The 21,459-nt window shown below is 42.5% G+C and overlaps 2 protein-coding genes across 3 annotated transcripts in view; both read left to right on the top strand.

Annotated features, from left to right (window-relative positions):
- eif3ea (eukaryotic translation initiation factor 3, subunit E, a) overlaps nucleotides 1-2,652 on the top strand; it is a 31,452-nt gene extending 28,800 nt beyond the window's left edge. The window contains exons 11-13 of the mRNA XM_042490077.1: nucleotides 686-788; nucleotides 1,272-1,406; nucleotides 2,485-2,652. Coding sequence (XP_042346011.1) covers nucleotides 686-788; nucleotides 1,272-1,406; nucleotides 2,485-2,520 — 274 coding nt within the window. The 3' untranslated portion in view covers nucleotides 2,521-2,652. The remainder of the gene's footprint in view (nucleotides 1-685; nucleotides 789-1,271; nucleotides 1,407-2,484) is intronic.
- Nucleotides 2,653-6,290: 3,638 nt separating this feature from the next.
- The window catches only part of rspo2 (R-spondin 2), a 68,855-nt gene continuing 53,686 nt past the window's right edge, over nucleotides 6,291-21,459 (top strand). The window contains exons 1-2 of one of the 2 annotated variants that reach the window (XM_042490723.1): nucleotides 6,291-6,508; nucleotides 7,908-8,231. In XM_042490723.1, the coding sequence (XP_042346657.1) occupies nucleotides 8,132-8,231 (100 nt within the window). In that variant the 5' untranslated portion in view covers nucleotides 6,291-6,508; nucleotides 7,908-8,131. Of the gene's footprint in view, nucleotides 6,509-7,230; nucleotides 7,684-7,907; nucleotides 8,232-21,459 lie in introns of those variants that run through there. The other variant, XM_042490722.1, reaches the window with a different exon arrangement.

The raw sequence follows: 21,459 nt of genomic DNA on the forward strand, positions 1-21,459 counted from the left end.
TACTGGTTCTGCGTGGACCAGCCAGCTTGGACTTTGAGGTCAGCGTGAGTGAGGTTTCTCTGAATTTCTGAGTCCAAAAATTCTGCAGATCTGACTTTGCAGTACAGATGGAGTACACCATAATCTGTGTGTTAGCATGCTAACATTTGCTTATTAGCACCAAACCACCAAAGTACAGCTGAGGCTGATAAGTTTTGCAGGTATTTAGTCATAAACCAAAGTGTAAGACTGATTGAAATTTCGCATTTGGTGCTGGCACTATAGGAAAAAGTGGGGAATCAACAAAGTCATTAGGACACATAGTCTTGCAACTATGTATGGCTGTACAGAATAATTGCACTAATCCATGTGGTATGTCTCAAGGTATTTTCAGTAAAAGAACAAACATTGACATCCATACAGTTAAAAAAAAAACATAAGACTATATAGTGGATTAGTAAAATTTTAATGCATGCTCAGTGTATACGACAGGTTTTGATCTGCTACATTGGAAGATTACCTAATTATATGTGATCCTCATATATAGTTATTCCCAGGCTGGCAGTGTTACAGACCGAGTCCTTTGCCAGGTTAGTCATCCTGAGGCGATCTCTTTATCTTCGGGACAATCTGCTCAGCACCTTCCTACCTTTTCTGTTGCCTTATACCCTGGTTAGAGCCTCATGTCTCTCCACTTCCTCAACAGCATGCTGGCAGACAAGCTGAACATGACGCCAGAGGATGCTGAGAGATGGATCGTCAATCTTATCCGCAATGCCAGGCTGGATGCAAAGATAGACTCCAAACTGGTGAGACCTTCTGTCTTCGCCCTCAATCAATCGGCTCAGCACTTAACTAATTAATCAAAGCTTTTTAAACAGCCCTTTGCAAATTGGGAGGAGCAGTGACAGTCATATAGCCCTGTTAGATGCTCCTCCTGTGTGACTTCAGAGGGAAGAAGAATTATTTATGTCCTGATTTTGTAATTGAAGGGTAGATTGTAAGGACATTGTAACCATAATATCTCACCCTTCTTTGGTCCCCTTTGTGAGGCTCCAGGTTGAACCTGCATGTTTTGGCATACACATCACAACAGTTCTCTGTAATCAGCAAATCATAGCCCAGTCCTCCAGAATGACATAGAATTATCTAGATGTACCTACAATAGATGTGAATAGGACCTGAGCAGCCTCTGGTTGGTCTTTGCAGGATGGTGTGTCTGCAAGACCAAATGTGATTGGCTTATTGACTGTTTATGTGAAGCTGTTGTCCTTTTTTGTCCGGATTTCTAGGGCCACGTGGTCATGGGGAACAACGCTGTATCACCCTACCAGCAAGTGATTGAGAAGACCAAGAGCCTGTCGTTCCGCAGCCAAATGTTGGCCATGAACATTGAGAAAAAGCAGGCCCAGAGCACCAAGAACGAGGTGACGAACACATACTGTACATGCAAATGCACGTAAACCACCATTCCCTGCTTGTCACTGAAGGCAGCCATCCCTCCCTGAACCAATCAGACTGCTAGAAGGTCAACATGAGCTCAGCGCAGTTCAAAGTGTCTCAAATGATCAGCTCAAAAGAACAAGGCTAAAGAATGTTGATGAACAACCATCAACAAAAGCTCTCTTTACACGAAATAAGCCAGTAAGAGCAAGTTTAACAGAGCTGACGCTTTCATCCCTCCATGGCTCTTCAAAGGCCTAATGACAAGGTAGATTCCAAACAACCATAAAACGATGCCTGAGCTCTGTGACTCAGCTCAGCAACGTAAATAAGGTGGACCCTCACACTAGCTTTTGGTGAACATTACTTAAAGCCTGGAGTTCACTGCACTTAGGACCTGTTGCAGATGTCTGGCTCGGGGTCCAGTCATCCCATTTAAGTGTTTTTGATGTTGACCTTGTGTGTTTTAGTGGTATGTAGACTGCTCAAGTGCTACAGCTATACAGAATGTCACGCACTGAACTGGAACTCCCCGCTCCTTGAAGACACGCACGTCTGTCAAATGAGATTGATCGGCCCCGACACCTGACATCACCAAGGGAGTTTCAACAGACATGTTAAATGTTCACTTTTTAACCGCGCAGCTCTCAAGTGGCTATCTTTTGATGTGCTCAATTACCCTCCTCCCTATTGTTTGCATATCTGGAGCAGGAGTGCTACCATAACCACGTCCTATAAAAAAAAAAGCAAAGGCCTCCCTCATTAAGGAGTTTTTGTAATTAGACAGAAGAGGCTGCAAACAACTCACAGAGAACCATTACATCCTGCTGTCCTCAAGGCTACAAATCACTTACATATAGAGAACATTTACTGCCTACCATCTGGGACGGCTGCTCAGGGTCCCTGTCAGCTCTCAGCAAAAACGTCAGCGCTTAACTGCTTGCACATGTATGTTACTTTTTCACATTTCCCACAATCAACAACAAAATGTTGTTTTGATCAGTCTCAGTGATCTACAAATGGTCTAACTTGACGTTTTCTTCACGCTTTTTTTTCTTCCAGACACCAAACTGGGCAGGTCAGGAAACTGGATTTTAGCCACACGTGGAAGACTGATCCATCCGACTCATTGTGTTACATCCTTTTTCCACACTTGTATCTGACGGAACATAGTGCTGTTTTGCACTTGGTTCAAGTCATCACCAGTTCAATAAAAAGTGACCAACAAAACCATTTTCACCCATGATTGCCTTATTTCTGGACATTACAAACGGCGGTTGAGGTTTGAGTGGTCAGACTTTTTTGTATCGGTAATACTTGATGAAGTTTTAATGTGTGCATTGAGTCACCCGAGTGGGACAGTTAAGACTGCTGCGTGTGATGCAGAGCTCATGTGTGCGCGGTAATGATGAATGGCTGTTTAGTCTGTTGGTTTTATGGTGTTTCAGCGGTTCACTGCGCCGTGGCAGGCAGTCTCGCTGAGTGGGACGTCAGCTGGAAGGGGGCAAACAGAGGTGATGTACAGTTAGCAGTGGTCACACTCTCTGCCAGTCATTCTGCCCATCTGAGGACATGAGAGAGCCATAAAGAACCATTAGCCAGACGGACACAATCTTTTTAATGTCCCACCCCACCCCCGCTCTTCTCTGCTTTCGACCTTCTCATAACTCAGTCCTCTGCATCTCTGTCCCTCCCTCTCTATCACTAACAGGCTTTCATTCCTTCACATGCCTCTAATTTTCCTCTTATGTCTAATTTAACTACCAAACAGGGATTTTATGTAGAGATACACCTGCTTTATTAGGATAATTCAAAAGTCTGGAAAGTGCACCTGTTAGTGCACTTCGGTGATATATCAGCCCACAAAGACAAGCATCATTGTTTTGTTTAGACAAGAACAAACAGGTAAATCATAGAAGTACAATGTATTTTCTCTGTACTTTTAAGGTTTTAAGAGTTTTTTAGCCCTTAAACTGAACTGACTACAAGACAAATTTTAACATCGTTTTCAAAAAATGTCCAAAACTTCAGCCATAAACATCTTTTAAGAAGTAATGAAGCTTTATGTCTGTCAATACTGTTTCACATGCAGGTGGTTTATGAACCTAGTTTGTATCTGTGGACAGAGAGCATGAAGCTCCAGTCATTTAGCACTGCTCTGTTTTTGTTTCCATTTGTTCTGTTTTCACCTATAATAAGTCAGAGCCGGCTGCCAACTGCAGCGCTTCAAGGTGGTAACTGCAACGTGTCTGAACGGTGGAGCTGACTAAATGTGTTTTCAGGAATAAAATGTTATTTATTATTAAAAAAAAAGAAATCTGGCCATACTATTTACATAAAGCCCCTGAAAACTTGGTCTTGCATCTTTTGTTTCTTTTTAACATGAATTATAACTATAGTAAATAAATATAGGAGTTGAGCACATTAATTATGGTATTGATAGTTAAACATTAAAAACCCTTGCTTGGTTTAAATCCTGATAGTTTCACCAAAGTTTGTGACAATACTTTTTTTTCAACAAAGCTCCGCCCACTTCAATTTAGTGAAAAGAAGACATTAAAAATAGAAATCTCTAATATGAAGCAATCAAAATTCTTCCAACTTTGGCAAAAAATGTTGTGCTCATCTTGATCCCAATGGTTTATAAGCTGATTGAGAAAATCAGGAATTGCATGTCTTCATTTTACTATCTCAGATCCTTTAGATGAATTTAAAGGAATACTTCAGCCGCAAAATTATAAATGGTTACTCACCACCAGTTACTCACCCCACGTTATATTGAATTTGTGATGAAAACTTATCGTGTGCCTTTAGTGAATGACGAATCCTCGAGAAGAAAGTTCTTGATGAATTGGGTTAAAAGGGGGCCACGTTTAAAAACAGTGCAGTAAAATCCAGGTCTCATTTACCTAGTCGTATGCTCAGTATTTCAGACGTATTTTCGCTAAAACATTACTGTTAAGAGTACATCTGCATACAGCTTGCAAGCCTGGACAAGCAGCTGTGTTTGAAGTCAAAATTCAAAGGCAAGCGCTTGTCCATGCGTGATATTGTCAATGCAGAAGTATTTGAAATAGCAAGGTTTTAGCCAAAATGCATGTGCTTGGTAGGTACTAAGCATATTACTGGATAAATAAGACTTGGAAATGACTATTCAAATTGTGTTAAGTTTGTGAACAGATGTTTTGATATAGTTTTGCTAATGCTAAACATGTTCCTGTGACCTCAAACCATTAAAAATATTCTCAGTTTCTGGATTCATCAGTTACAATAGAGGCATGCAAGAAAACCAGTTTTCTTTACAAATTCAGCATAACATGGGTGGAGTAAATGATACACAGATTTTCTTTTTTTTTGTGAAACTATTTTTTAAGGACCATAAACTTAAAAATCTATTGCTGCTGCTGTGGATTCAAGCTGATTTACAGCCTCCGTTTACTGCAACAGCAAAAACAACTTTTTTTACAGCCTCCTCTCAAGCCTACAGGAGTTTAAAGTTGCGTGAGGTTTATTGTTTATTCTTAACTAGCAGGTGACAAAACATTGTCACCATCACATGATCTTCAACAGATGGAGACTTTGTTTTGTTTGTTTTGGAATTATAGATCTTTAAATCCCCCCCTTTTTTCCTAATTCAAGCTCTAGAGCAGCTTCTAAATGTATCTTGAGGTGAGATACTTTTGTCAGTCAGACTTCTGGTGACAATAAAGTTGTATTTGTCCATGTGGGCTGTAAGGTTACAGCTTTGTTTGTGAATGTCATGTTAGATTATTTCTGGACATTTTGAAGCCACAGACATAGAGGGATGCTAAGTATAACTTGAACTTTCCCACTTTGCCTCTTTCTCGTCCTCTGCTTGACATTTTCGCGACTTCGGGATGACCACTGTGGCCTGGGACTTGTTTTTCTTTTACCTAGCAAACCGTGACACTGGCCCACGCTAAAGCCCATTGCAGCCTGAGTGCGTGATGGACAGGGTGTACAGCAGCTCCCCTCATTGCTGTTATGGCACTGAGGGCTCAGAGCCAGACCATCCAAATGCTGACGTCACCTCCACTTATGTGCACTGCAACTGAGTAGGAGGGGAGGGAGGTGAGGAAAAGGGAAAGGAGAGGAGGGATGGAGAGAATAAAGTGATTGGTTTACCGGCCCCCTTCTCCATGACACATCATGAAAATAAAAAGTGCCGGAGGCCTAAATTATCACATTCACCTTAACCGTGCACTCTCACATGTTTTTTTAGAGCGGAATCCAAACCAAAGGCACTGCCTGCGGCTAACAGCCCTCCTGACCACAATGTCTGTCACTGCTCTCTGGATAAATAAATAAACAAAGGCAGGACAAAGGTCACTATAGGTTTTGGCAAGGAAATGACCACGATTCCTCCTTTTTTTTCTCTTTACGTATTGTTAGAGGTTTTCCCCCACACACATTTTTTTCAATCAGTTCTAGTGACGAAATGGAAACTTGTGTGTGTTTAAGTGAGTTACTGCCTGAAGGTAGAAATGTGTTTCACCAGTTTAAAGGTGGTGTTTAAAGTGTAAAGCCAGTGTGTAAAAGACATTTTGTAATATTAAGATGGGAGGTCTGTGAGGGTACCAGATTTTATGGAAAAACGTTTTCTTTGGCACTTTTTATTTATTTATTTAGTTTTACACAGAATCCTACATTATCCTTATATATTTTTGTCTAACGTCTGTTTTTCTTGACTTCACACTAGTTTGGCTGATGTAAAATCCCTGACAGGGGCAATATAACTCCCACATGTAAATAATTTCCTGAAATAAAAGATTAAGTGCCACACCTAGTGGCTGAAGGGGGTAGAGCATTCACAACTTGAACTCTAATCAGGATAGGGAGCAGTTATTTTGGAGAGTGATAAAATAATGCCAGAAATGTCTTTTTTTTAGCTGCTTATATTTATGCATTTTTGCAATCTGTTTCTTGTCCCAGAAGCCTCTGTCACCAACGTCCACCGAGTCACTGTCACGTCTCCTCTGTGATTTGTAATTGACGAGCAGCCAGCGTTTGAATGTCACCGTGGCGTGGATGCTTGCCAGCCCTCTCCTGTCTCCCCCCTCACAAGGTAAGTTGCTTCTATAACTGAAGGACAATCTCTGCCTCCATTGACAGTCTCACATGTCTCAGCTGATGAGGTCGCGTAGGTCACTCAGTGTGAGAAGCCGGAGTCTGGAAAACTCCGAATTTATTGAATGATTTATTCATGTCCCACAATTACAGCCTCCCCAACGATTATCATTAATTTGAGAGGAGGGGGGAAGGGAAGGAGGGCAGTCCTGGGTGCGCAATAAAAGAGGCGTGACGGGATGGTTGACTTGCGGGCCCACATTATGTAGATAATTGCTTTTTTGGGGGGCGAACCTCTAATTATTCAATAGCTCTATCGTCAGCGGAAGAAAGCAGAAATTAGATAGATTGGCGCAATTACGCACAACACTTTTCAATCTACAATTGAGATACTTTAATTTGGAACTAATGTGAAGACATCCATAAAGGGGAAAAATGAAATTGCCTTAAAAATTGGAAAAAAAAAAGAATGTGGATGTTAAAGTAGACTACAGTAAAGTAACTTTTTGCAATCACATATCCCTTAAAAATATACTACATGAAGTTTTTTTTTTCCCCTGGATGTTTCCTTTCCAGCGTTTTGCGCTCACTAGGACCCAGAGGCAACCTCGTGCCGGCCAGTGTGGGTGAGTGCGCGCGCGTAGGGGGGCGCAGAGGTGGGGGGAGACTACACTTAATGTCATCTTCAACATCTTAAATAAGAAGGGAAACACAAAACTCGAAATCTCCACACGTGACAGCGGCACAGGGCTATATGAGCAAAAAGGCAGCAAGCATCAGGACCATTCTGGAGTCAGCCACCGTTCAACCTCAGCAGCACAGCGCGCAATACGCATATACTCACTCACTTACCGGCTCTCGTTTTCCGTTTTTAAAGAAAGCAACACATGTGAGTTCTGTTTGTGCTGCGCTCCAGGACGCGTACAGGACCAGCGCGAGCGAGGAAACGCAGGTAAACGGAATTTAAAGCTTTTCAAGAGAAGGAGGAAAGGAAATCCCCCCGCTTTTCATCGCGACCACCGTTTTTCCTCCTCCTCGGACCTCTGTTCTCTTTTGGAGACACAAGTTTCTCACACAAAAGAGGGATGCTGCATGTCCCCGAGCCGCACTTGCACTCAGAGGGAACCTAAAAAAAAGTGGACCGGAGCGGAATTACACTCCATCTGATGCAAGGTATACACTGACACGTTATTTCACGGAGCGTCTTGGCGACTATTACGCACGGCTGCGCTTATTTTTTTGTGGAAGGGGCGTTTGAGCAGCGCGCATCTGTGATTGCTCCAACACATTAACACACAGAGTTATTTTTTTATCAGCCCACGCATCACTGTTTAGGAAGGTGTTGATTTCATTACACTGTTATCACAGTAACCTCCTTTTGTCATTCTCCTCCGCAGCGCACCAAGAAGCGGACACTTTTCAGTGAGTGGAGGATCAGCAGCGCGCTTCATAAAATGATCCCAATCGGCGGCGTGATAACATGTCGCATCTCGTCTGATGTTTGACACATTTGAGGAACGACTGAAAGAACTGGAGGAGGACACTGCAAAGTCAGAGAATTCATCTCGAGCCCCCCGCCGGCACCTTTTTACTGGAGTCCGAACAACAGATCGCCGTCCAGATGCAGTTTCGACTCTTCTCCTTTGCCCTGATCGTATTGAACTGTATGGAGTACAGCAACTGTCAGGCGCCGTCGCACCGCTGGAGGAGAAACAAAAGAGGTAAGACGGGAGGGTTGTAGCCTGGAGCAGCATCCAGGGGGTGACTTTAACAGATGGTTGAAGAGTTTGTGTGGGTCAAAGGAGGCAACTGTCCAAAACAAGGTTGCTCGTACGTTCAGTTGACCGCGTGTGCGCACAGAGCAGGCGGAAAGTCAGAAAAAAAGGACATCCAATACTGATAACAATCTGTTTTGGCTTTTGAAGCGCACAGGTGAGAGTAGCCGATCCAGATTGTAAATCAGGAGAATTCCACAAATTCACACTGAAAGATTTAGTCCTGCGGCATCTGGTGTAATTTATTACCATCTTAAAATATGATCTTCCACAATATGCAACGATTTAAGAGCCGGTAGCTAATGCGTAAAATGTGCGCAAAATTGGCCACGCGTATCCAAAATTAATAAGAAAACACTTTGCGCCATTTTAATCTCTAAATATATTTAACACAACGTTTTCAAACGCACTATTAGCGCTACTTTCCGATGGTGCCCCCTCAACAAAGAGCTCCATATAATATTTACACGTGAAACTGCTAAAAAGCTGCTGGTGCGGGTCGGTCTATAGAGCTGGCGGCTTAAAGGAGGGGAAGGGGAGGAGGGGGTTTGTATTGTTAGGAGTTATTTAATGAATAGATACCCCTTCCCCTGACTTATGAATTGCACATCTCCACTCCAGCCCCTTAAGCTGGTTTTAATTGATCTCATAACCACTTTGAACAGTTGGTAGGAAACCAGCATAACAATCGCTCAGCGGAGGCGCGCGGGAGTTGAGGAGGGAGGGGATCACCCCCCTTTGTAAATACTACTCTATAGTCTGAATGAATGAGGAGACAGTGGGATTAGTAAAGTGGCCCCCGTCGAGACTTGTGACATAACACATTACCAAGATACTTCAGAGGTGACCATGAGAGGAGGAGGAGAATTACGCACGGGGACAATGTCTTTTGTGGTAGCGCAAACAGTATGGCAGTACACAGCTGAAACTCTAAAGTCGGGAGAGAAGGGGTCTTGTAAATCGTAAGGCAATCACAGATTTAATCATATGCGCTGCGTGCCAGGGGGAACCTCCACACTCTGCAACCCCTCCACTGCCCATCTGCAAATAATCAGGCAATCACTGCGGGGTACTGGCACACACACGTTTTTCAGCTCCTCTGTGTGTTTCTCCCTATGAGGACTGTGTGTCCGTAGATAGTATACGCAAGATAGAATGCATTTTTTATAGTATGATCAATGTTTTTCTGGAACTGCTTGAAACTGGAGGGTATTTTGGATGGTCAAGCAGAAAATCCAGTCTTTACATTTGTCTCTGTGTGGCGTGTGAGAGAAAGAGAAGAAGGAGAAAGGGGAGTGGTGGAGGGTGTGCGAACCAGTGGGGATGAGATCAAGAGGTTAACTTACACATTTGACCTCTAGAACTGCTTTAGGCTGAGCACTATAAGCTACACAACATTCCCCCCCAGCTCTCAGAGCGGATGTTACACTTGTCAAACTAATCCCATGCAAATATGTACAGGTTTTGCCCTTACAGTGTTGTTGAAAGTGTGTGTGTTTGGTGGGAGGGGGGCAGCACTTCGGGCCAAAAGTGCCATTCTAGCAAGCGGCGGTGGCAGCCGGCCAAGTGTTCGGTATTTGCTTCCTTCCTTTATTTATCACGGTTATATTGAAAAAAGCATGTGCAAGAGATCATTGTCCAATAGGCCCAGAAATGCTTGAATATTTTTCTAACCCTCAAGGTTCCTGTGACAGCTTTATACACACAGCATGTCTGGCATGCACGGGGGAGCTATCCAAACCGTTCAGGAGTGTTGAGACCCCGATATGTTAGAAACTCAATTTGGGCCACACTCCTGCTCAGGCGTAACTGTTTTATGGGTAACAAAACACCCTGCACAATTTAACAAATGCATGAAAAAGTTTTGCCATTGGTATACTATACGTCTGCAGCCACATGAGCAACTGAGGTGTAAAAAGGATGGAGATGGCCATTATAATTAGGGGATGTCATGGAGAAAAGCAGTCATTGGGTATGACTCGAAATGTATGAGTAGAGGCGAGATTGGGATCTTTGTGTGGTTTCTGGGCTGATCTTGTCTTGCTCACTCTCTGCATGGCATGACCTAACCTCCCATTCGGCTGCGGTAATTGTGCATATACATTTTTTTCCCCCAACAGATGACAAAACATATTAAATTTACACCTCCTTACCCCCTATCCTGCCCCACTAGAAACAGGGGAAATGATGCCAATGAGTCCTCCTATGATATCATAGCTAGACACAAGGGTATTACTTTTCATTTTTATTCTCTGGCTAATGATGCCACCTGCTGACTACATAAAATCCGGCTGGAGTACCAGTGCTGCCTGAAGGAATAGAGCCACACAGAGGGGCCCTGAGACGTTTAAACAGGTAATGAATAGGTAATAGCACTCAGGAGTGGTGAAAAGTTGCCATGTGATACCGTTAACCCCTTCCATGTCATACCTTGAAATTTGCAGCAAGCATGTTTCAGGTCATATTCGACTTTGTGAATTGGTTCTTTAGCAGCAGTTGGTTTTTTAAAGACAAAAGTGATTGGATGAAACCACTGAGCCGAGCAGGGTGGGGGAAGTGAGGTCAGAGATGCATGACATTTTGTACCGCTCATGACAGTCTGCAACAAGGGTGTGTGTGGCTGATTTTTGACGCCAAAACAGAAAGAAAATAGTCGTAATTCAACAATGGATCCCATGAAAAAAGAGTGTGGGAACTTCTTTGAAGCATGTGAATTAACTCTGTGGTGTGTTAGTGTAGAAATGATTTAGAAATGTGAAGTCAAAAGCAGTTACAGGGCTGTATAAATTAAAGAATTTTAGCATTTTTGAGTGCAGATAAGTCATTCAAACACAGCGGCCCCTCTTTTCTAAGCTCTGGAAATCAGGCCTCAGCGTGCTGAAAGCTCACACAAAGTCCCAGGTTTGTGGGTGTAAGTGTTAATGTTGGAACCTGGTGCTTCGGCGCAATATAATACGTTGATTAAGTGCCTAACGGGGAGGAGAGGGAACGCTCCAAGAGGCTGCTTTTAAACCAGCCTTCGCCACTCTTTGGAAAAAGTGAAAGAAAGCGCCCGCAATGGCACGTCTGTTAACAAGGCTTTCTCACATGATGCCACTCTAATCCAGGTGATGTGAGCCTTTTATTTCTTCCATTAAAACAGAGGGAGTTTGTTTATTTTACTCATCACTCGGAGGAAAAGTTATCTGAGGTTTGACAGGATGCAAAAGGTTGAGGAGAAGCGGGGGCTTTTTCAGGGGGGATGAGGAAGGCATATTTAAGCAGATCAGCTGGAAACGGCTGAATGTGAACAGCATCACCTGAGAGGGATTACAGCGAGCCGAGTCTTGACCTGAGCCTGAGCTCCGGCGTCAAGGAACATAGCTCTGTCTTTTCGCTCCCAGGCCCCATCAGCCAAGAATACATAAGTGTAAATCTGAGTGCGTGTGTGTGAGAAAAAGAGCACACGGAGATACACACTGCAGGTGCATGTTGCCGATGCTCTAATGAAAACATCAAATCCAGAACAACCACCACCCCCAACTCCTCGACCAATCACATCCACGGTCTGTCTCGGGGATTATCACGGCCATTAAGGACAATGATTCACTTATGCGCTGTATTGATAAATCACATTAGTCTGACCCAGCCTCCGAACTCTGTCGAAAGACTAGCTCCTTGTTTGACCTACTAACCCATGCATGTCGATCCTGGCCTGTAACGCAGCTCCTGCTCCGAGTCACAGCGGTATCAGATGAAGCCGGTGAAAGGCTCCTCAGTGCGCTCATGCCATGCTACACTGCCGAAAAACCCCAGCAGAGGAAAAAAACATGCAGTGGCATGAACTTTCTGCTGTGGAGAGAGACACAGAGAGAGATTCTTTTGGGCACCACGTGACAAAGTGGGAATGATCTATTTCACTTTTTCTTTGTTTTACCCTCAATCTATTCTCCCGTCTTTCTGTATCTGAAAATCCGAATTAATTTAATTGGGGAAATAATCCTTTTCCCCTTTTATGTTGCGGGTTTGTGAACTGAATGATGCAAGGAGCTGGGAGACTGGATTCATACTCATCTATCAACTCTTTGGGTGTTGCTCCTTGTTTCAGGGTTTCACATAGATGGGAAAGCTTGTTTTGTAACACTTCTGCACACTTAAATCTATCACATCACAGCGAAGAAACATTCATTCCCTCCTTTTCTTTTTTTTTTTGGTTCGGGGGGAATACACAGGGGGATCTTCTCTTCCACCCTCAATCACTGTCATCAGAGGATCCCATGCGCTGGCAAAACTAAATGCCAAACAGATGGTTTTATTTCAAGCTACATTTTACCACACTGTAAAACTTCACTTTTTCGGAAATGTGAAATAAAACAAACGCATTATATAAAATCTTATAATACGCTCCATATTTCCTCATGGTGATTGGAAACTCTCCGAACAGCCAGACAAAAAGTGCAGTGTCCCTCCAGAGTGCGAGGGCGATTTTGTAACCCTCACCTATGCCCGTTCCGTCAATTGCGCGCTCCTCCAAAGCAATTACACCTTAATATGTTTCCTTATAAAGCTACTAAATATGACCAGCCAATTTGGTCCGATTCTCTCAAGTTTATTGGGCCGTAAAAATTCTAATGTGGGAATCATTTCTGAGTGCCACACATAAAACAACAACACAAAAGGAGCATTTTTTGAAAAAATGACTCATACAAGCAGCTTCACAGGTAGGAGAGCTGCCCAGAGCCGGAGATGGAGCCCCTCAGGCGTACTCTGAAATGTACTTCCAGACTACTTACCTCTCACATTACTAATACACACCTCTAAAAGAATTCAGTGAAGAGTTGTTTAGAGGTAATGATGTGGGCACAATAGGCATCCATTGTGTTTTTTCCCCAGTGAATTTAATCTTGGGAATTGTTAAAATGAACAATTTCCCCTTTGCTGTTTACAAAATAAAGTAAATCAAACTCAGACATTTTGGAAAATATACTTATTCAGTTTTTGCCAATATTTGACATGAAAACATCGACACAACTCTCATGTCTGTGCGGTATATATGAAGCTGAAGCCAGCAGCTTTTTAGTGTAGGAAAAACAGCTTGTCTGGCCCCATCAAAAGTGTAAAAAATCTATCTACTTGCACATCCCAACGTTCACAAATTCAGCATTACATCTTGTTAATTTAATGCTAAAAAAAAAAAAGCCTACTGCTTGGCAGTTATGAGACAACCAGTTGAGACTCTAAGCAGTTTGCGGATCCAAGCTGAGACATAGTCCCACACATAATTTACCTTAAAACCGTGAACAACATGTTCATTCAAGTGTGGGTAGGATGAAGCCAGGCTAGCTGTTTTCCCCATTTCTAGTCTTAATGCTAAGCTAAGCTAACAAGATGCTGACATTAGCTTCATGGTTACCGTATGTGAGAGTGATATCCATCTACTCATCTAACTCTCGGCAAGAAAGTAATTGCATTTCCTTTAAAGGGACAGTTCACCCCCAAATCAAAAATATATATTTTTCCTCTTGCGTGTTGTGCTATTTATTAATCGAGGTCTTTTTTGTGAGAGATGCCAAGTGTTGGAGACATCAGCCGTAGCGATTTCTGCCTTCTCTGTAATATAACTGACCAAAAAATATACTTGAAAAACTCAACATCAGTGCATCTTTCCAGATATCATGACCCGGTTACTCAACATAATCCAGCAGAGCTTGTTGTGGGCAGTTTCAAGTGGGACCTATTTTGTTACTGATGAACTGCACCTGTCGACCATATCACTGCGCAGAAGGAAACAAGCATCCACTCATGTGGTCTACGTGACAGTGCAAGATGTTAAAGTTAGGTAATGATGTCCTCCTCTGCTAAGCTGTAACGTTAGCCATCAGTGGTGCTAGATGAGCTAGCAGGAGGAGCACACACTCTTTTGCGCAGTGATACAGTTGGTTGGCATAGTTTGGTAGAGAGAAAACAGTTCCACATGAAACCATTCACAACAAGGTCTGTAGATTATCTTCAGTAACCGGGTCAATGATTTCTTGATAGACATTGCTTTTGAGTTTTTCAAAAGCACGTTTTTGCCGCTTTGAGTGCCACAAGCCGAGTGCCATCGAGTTCCATTATATTGGAGAGAAGACAGACATCTCCACAGCAAATATCTCCAGCTCACGACAACTCACACCATAACAATCTAGACTGATAAACAGCACTACAGCTAACTAGGAAAATATGAATTTTTGATTTTGGATTGAACTGCCCCTTTAAACAACTTTTTTCATGCAGAGTTTATTTAACAGGCCATGAATATGATTAGTCACCTGCCCTAAATAGGCGTACAGATTCATGGATCCTGGAGCCCTTAGAAGGATGTTTAATGTCTAACGTTTCTGTAAAAGGCCACGCTCTGTATCTGCTCTTGTTTGCCATGTCAGTGTGTTCCTCTGTGTGCGTGCCGACATAGTACCTACTTTGCATCGATCTGCAAGGCCTGGAAATCTGAAACTCAAGGAGGCCCCTTGAGAAAATACGCGGACATGTGCAGAAACAAACACACACACTGACTGTAGTGTGGCGCTAAAGACTGTTTGCATCAATGCCTGTTGGAATGGCTGCTGTAACAGCAGCGAGCCATGGGGCTCTGATCACTACCCCCGTGCCCACCCTCTAACACTCGACAGATGGACAAGACTCCCCCCCCCCCCCCCCTTTTTGGGACCTCTAATTATGCTTACATGCCACATCAAAATAAAGCTCAGCATGCAATGCCTTTGGTATGGAGAGGAAGTGAGCTGGTCAGATGCAATAAAGAGTCTCTATGGAGCTTGCCTGTAATTTGGTGGCCCAAGTATGGATATTGAGAGGTAAAGGTAAAAGTGCAGCTGCCCCCACTGTCACATACTGACTGACGCGTCCATCGAGTTACAGATCAGAGTTTTTCTCCCTATTTTCTGTCAAAATAACGATGAAGAAGTGTGAAAGATAAACCCAACACACTTTGAAAAACGTGCAAATATGTGACAGCATATTTTAGCCCCACCCGTGATGTATCCGAGCCAGGGACTGCAGGCAGCCTCTGTTATGGTTTTGTTATGGTTTTGGCTGAGGTTGGGCTTAATGATGGTAATTGGGCACCCTTAGACTAAATGAAGACTTGCTTGTGGAATTAGGCCTGGACTAGTCAGGGCAAGAGCTTTGAATGCTACAGTGGGTATGGCTTACACTGGATTTTTTTCTGTTTTCTTGGGCATGGAGCTGTGTTGAGGCTGGCTTGTTCCTCTATCTCCTTGCTCTCAGGCCCTTGTGGTGTGAGGAGGGGAAGGCCTCATGGCTGCCTGCGGAGTGCAGAAGCACCCGGTGTGTTTTTAATCAGGAACAAGGCTGGGAGTCATTACTGGGCCCTGATGTTGAGCTCATTGTCTCTCTGACTCCCTCTGTGGAGAGAGGGGAAGACAGAGAGTGTGGTGGGGGGGGAGGACAGGGAGGGCAACGTAGCGTGCATGTCAGATGTAAAGAGGTCTTAGAGGGTCATCCCCTGAAGATTTATGCGGTCAGAATAGAGGCAGCAATGGGATGGGAAGAGAGGATGCACAGAACAGTGGAGGGCTTGAATGGGACATACATCTGTCTGTTATCAGAGCGAAGCAATAAGATTGTAGATCAATCATGTAATGGAACAGTGCATAATATCTTGCCTCAAGGCAGCGAAGAGCATTTCAAGCTCACACCACAGTAACTGTTGCTCATTTTCATCTGCTGTACCTGTGACAAGACGGGGCCTCTATCTGTCTTTCCATAACTTCAAACTAACTTGCTTGCATCCTAGATGTCAAGCAGTGATAAATTAGCCTCGCCCCAAATAACAGCGTTTTATGTTAGAGATGTTTAAACCTGCACTAATTTCTTGGTCATTTGGGGGCAGTAGAAAAAAAGCTAAACACAACACTGACATATTATCATCCTATAAAGTTGTTATGGCTAACCTGTGAGCAAAAAGTTGCTTGTTTATGAATCCAGCAGATTTGAAGCAATGTTAGCATTGTATTTCTGGCTACGTAACAAAAGCAAGTCCATTTTTTAATCAATTTTTGCTGTGACTTGGTCTCATCAACTCCTGAGGGAAATATGTGGCATTTTGCTTTTGTCTACAGGCACCAATAATGCGAGTGGTAAGACTGAACCAAAACAGTAACCAAAGTTGCAAGACGTAAAACCAAAGCTTTAGGTGAAAGATGCTAAGAAGCGCAGTAGATCTGAGGGGAACAGAAGTTTTGTGATAACTGTATGTGGGTTTCACACTAGTGATCCATGGTTCATCCAAAAGTATTTATTACAGAATCTTTAAAGACCCTGAAATCAAGTTATAATGTTGTTAACAGGTCCATGTGGGTTTTTTTAATAAGAAAATATCATGAGCAAACTAATAAGTTGACACTGTGGCTTAGCATTTCTGCCTGGAACTGCAGTGTTCAAATAACCAAATTAGTAAAGCATATTCAGATATCCTGTTTGGGTTTTTTTTACATCACAAACCAAAGGAACCAATTCCATCAACTTGCACGATCAGGCTTTCCAAAACACGGAGGCGAAATGAGGGGTATTAGCTATTTTGCAAGTTAAGTTTAATTTTCATTTAAATTTGTCAAGCGATCGGAAACTACATTTATCTAAAATTAGCAACAAATTAGTAGCTCTTTGATAATGTAGTCTCTCCAAATGCTCATTTTATTTGTCACCGTCTACAAGCAGAGAGTTGTATGTTCGATGAGCAAGTCAAGGTTGAGCAGGTACACCTAAGCTTCAGGTGAATGGCTAGGGGGTGGGGTTACTTGCATATTCATAGATCTGTGCGTACTAAATGAGGGAAAAGTTTAGAGTTATATCTAAGCCATTACAAGACATATTTAGAAGTTTTTCCATTAAAAAGTTCTCAATATGTCATTTTGAAAAACAGAGATGAGTTCTTAGAGGTTCAATCAGTGTCCGGAGAGGAAACTTTAAGTTTGAATTATTCAGATCTGCAACTTCTACCAAAAACGTTTGATTTTTACAGTCTGGGTACAGCCAGACTGAATGGCGTCCTCGCTGACGCCTCACACAATTAGCCTTTTGTGGGTGGATCCAACATCTTGTCAGTCCAATTACAGCTTGCAATTTGCTTCCATGGTTGTTGCAGTTGGGTCGCATAAGTAAAATACAGATGGGTGACAAATTAAAGGAAACATCTGAAGAAATGGGTGACGAACCAACAAATGCAGATGCATACATGTAGGGCAGTGGGGTCATTGATGAGTGTGAAAATAATGTCAATCAAAGGCTTTGCCCTTCTTACTAATTAGATCTCAGTCGCCATACACTTATTGCAATAATCTGATACCCATGTGCAGGTTAATACAAGAGATTTGTCTTCTAGGAGTTTGAGCTGGAACATTTCACATTTTAATTGAAATGTATTATAATTAAAACTGTACATGACATATCTCAGGTGTAATTGGTTGGCAGTCTTTCACTCCTTATATAATTACTGATTTGAACTTTTGCCACGGCTCAGTCCAACACATGGGATGATGCTTTCAGTTCACTTGTCACTGAGAGCATTTGAGTTGCAACCAGCTCTCTTCAGCTGATTTTGGTTTCTCCACCACAGGGCCAGATGTCCACCAGAATGGGTCCAGTCCTATTCATTGTTATACATTATATACATGTCTGAGCCAGTTGTGGTGTGGTTGTGGTCATTGTTGTTGTTTGTCTTGCAGTCGTCTGTGTTGACTTAAGCCCATGTATGTTTTTATGCTTTGCTTTGGCTGCACGCCATGCAAGCTTGGGATAGACATACAGACACACACACACGCACACACACACACACACACACACACACACACACACACACACACACTCACAGTGTAAAAACAAAGACTGGAAGTCAATTTGTAATCATCACATTTTTACGTTGCGCTCTGACATAGAGGACATCAATTGTGGTGACTACTTTTGACTTTTCCTTCTCCATCAGGGCTTCTCACTAATCTTGTTTTAGGGTCCAGACAATGAAATAAGGCTGCGGTAGAGACAAATGCTAGACAGAAAAAGCATAAAGCTTTAAAAGAAAAAGAAGTCCATTAACATTTCCCAAATTCTTTTGCTCCTTTTTTTCTCCACTCTAGTTATGCACTTGTATTACATCTTGGCTGACTTCTCCTTAACTGGATATTATTTTATTTGGACTGGGGCCAGGTCTCAGGAGCAGCCGCCTTCACTGTGTAAACAGCTGTCACCAGCAGGAGTCATAACTAATAGGTATCTGTAGACAGGGGTCACATGTAGTTTACGTGTTTACCAGCTAATGGCTTCAGAGATGGTACTGCCTTGGTGCAGTAATGGGCAGAAGTGTAATGGACAACGTGGGGCTGGTTATCATCATCAACCAGCACGAGGGCACACATGCATATGCATATGAGTGGCTAGAACAGTATATTCTTAAGCTGAGGTTACATAACTTTAAAGGTCAAAGGGTTATCTTTTTCAGAATAAGAGATTGCATATAATACATTGTTTTTAAAAAAAGAGGAGACAACTCCTGTGGTTGAGTTATTGCATAGCTCTTTGGCACATCAGCGCTTGTTGTAACAGCAGCCAAAACATGACAACGCAATTTGCTTGCTCATTTGTAGCAGTAAACACTGTGGCGTGTAGGCACAAGACAGGTACAGCTCCATGCATCTGTTGCTTGCATGTAATGATACACTTCGCGTCCTCGTGCCACCCACAGATTTTGGACGTAGGTCTCTGTTTCTTCATCCAAAAGTTACTTTTAATACAACATCTAACACCTTTGTCAGATTGTAGCTTACTTGCATACCAAAGCTCACCTTTTTTTCTGCAGCAACAGATGACATTTCCACACCCAGAAGCACACATAGTACTTTTTACTAAGAGGAAATTATCTTTGCACCACAGTCATTTTGCTTTATGTGCTCCATTTTGGCCTGTGGAGGCCACTCATACTTTATGAAAGCATTTATTCCAAGTTCTCCCTCAAAGGGCACTGCAGAAAAAGAAATGCGTAGTTCGTAGGGCTGAGCGTGGCTCTTTTAGAGCCAACACAAGCCGATTCCTTTTAAGAAGCCCGGGCAGTGCCAGCCATTCAGGTGCAGTTTGGTGGTGGTGTGAGAACATGTGGCCAGATGTAATCCAGACACCTGCTAGAGAAGAGAGTGGTTGCTCTCATCTGGATACAACACAAGCTGTATATCACAGGCCTGTGGAACACCTCAGATGAACTTCCCTCTGCAGTCTTTGTGCTCTTGCACTTTTGGGATAATGCTTACTAATCAAGATATGGTCACATTTAAAGACAACTGAAACAACATATTTGCTGATGACAGCTCAGGTTGAAAAATACTAGTCTACAATGATTAAATAATGCTGTGGCAGTGCCTCTAGTAGAAAACAGATTTCAGTTAGGGGAGAAAACAAGATAAGTTGTCTTCTTTCCCTGTGAGACATGTTATGTAGATATTGGATCCAGCCCAGTTTTTCTTGGGAGAAAAAATAAGGCTTTGATGTTTAGGGTTTTGTTGGTTTTTTTTGTGGCAGGCACCATGTGTGAAAGTGAGACCATGTCTTTGCCGTCCCCTGTGGTGCACTCCACTTTTGACCCTGGCGATCACCTCACATCTCCCTGTTGTGCTCGGTGGGCGAGGAGAGCTGTGAGGTTGTATCTTGTTAAAGGGTTAATGAGGTAGAACTTTGTAGCAGATGTCCTGCTTGAGATCGGTATAAAGGGAGATGGAGGCAGTTAGTCAGCAGAGGGTATATTGATAGTGAGTTGTTTTTCCTTTCCCTTTTTTATTGTTTAGTCTCCAGCTTTAATAAAGAGATTTGTATTTCCCATACATCACATGTCAATGATGAAACTTGAGTTTGTTTAAGTAGCGCTACTTTGCTCGCACTAACTACCTGGTTTGTCTATTTATTTGAAAAAAAAAAATAGAAGAAAACCCAGAAAACCCCCATGAAAGTATCATTATCAAATGTAAAAGCTTAAAATTACCTGCCTACAAGCTACATCATTTAGGTTTTACTGTTCAACAGTCTGCAGTTGACTGTAACTGATTACATTTACTCAAGTATTTTACTTAATTGAGGTACTTGCCTTTTTCTGCTACCTAATAATTCTATTTAATTACATTCACATTAACTTTTACTCCGCTGCATTCATTTAACAGTAATAGTTACTGCTTTAGTTACTTTATGATCACAATTTTACATTAAACAAAAAACAAAAATAACAACATCAGTTGCTAAAATATGCTGCAGGGTTACTGCACAGGCTACGTTAACATTATAAAACATAGCCCCTCCTTGACACCATTATAACAATATATCATGAATTTGCTATTCTTGATTAATTCTTGATCTTACTATGATTAAAGTTTTGCTGCAAAATATTTCTATTTTGGAAACTTTAAATACATTCTGCTGATATGATTGTAAATGAATGATTTGTTTTCTTTTTCCAGCCATCGGTCTGTGACAGGAAGTAATAAAACACTGTTTTTTATTCACATTTGATAGTGTTTTAGTTTACAATCTGTTTTTTGTGTGACACTTAGCAAAGGATGAGTATCTCCCATCTGGCTTTGCAGCTACAGTATGTTGTGCTTTCTGGCAAAAATATGAAAAATCCACATCCAACTCTTCTGTTTCTCAGATGTGTGAGCTGGAAGCTGGGATGAGTTTAGTCAAGGTGATGACAAATGGGGAAAGGAGAGTGAAAAACGGGCTTGCGTGGGAGAGACAGAGCAATGCTACATGGGGTGAAAATATGCCAAGCATGCCCGCTAACTTGACTGGTCCTTGCCTGTGATGTCCTCATTCTCCTCTCGCACTGAGGAAAACCCACGGCCAGCTCCCACATAGCAGCATGTGTGCGTGTGCGTGTGTATGTGTGGGAGGTGTGGTGGGCGTCTGTGTGTGAGTGAGTGAGTGAGTGAGTGAATTACTAGACTTCCAGCACGTTGAGCTACAGGTGTGAAAATTAGGTGTGAGGTTTATGTGTGATAAATTACCAACATGTGGGCTAATCGGAGCCACTCCACCTTTTCCTCCACCCACCTTTTTCTCTTTTCCCTTTCCCTTTTTCTGTTGGGGGGAATCACATTTCTTCCACAGCTTGAGTGGATTTGAGGGAGTGTAAATATTG

Source organism: Plectropomus leopardus, chromosome 7, assembly GCF_008729295.1.
Source record: "Plectropomus leopardus isolate mb chromosome 7, YSFRI_Pleo_2.0, whole genome shotgun sequence".
Classification (NCBI taxonomy): domain Eukaryota; kingdom Metazoa; phylum Chordata; class Actinopteri; order Perciformes; family Serranidae; genus Plectropomus; species Plectropomus leopardus.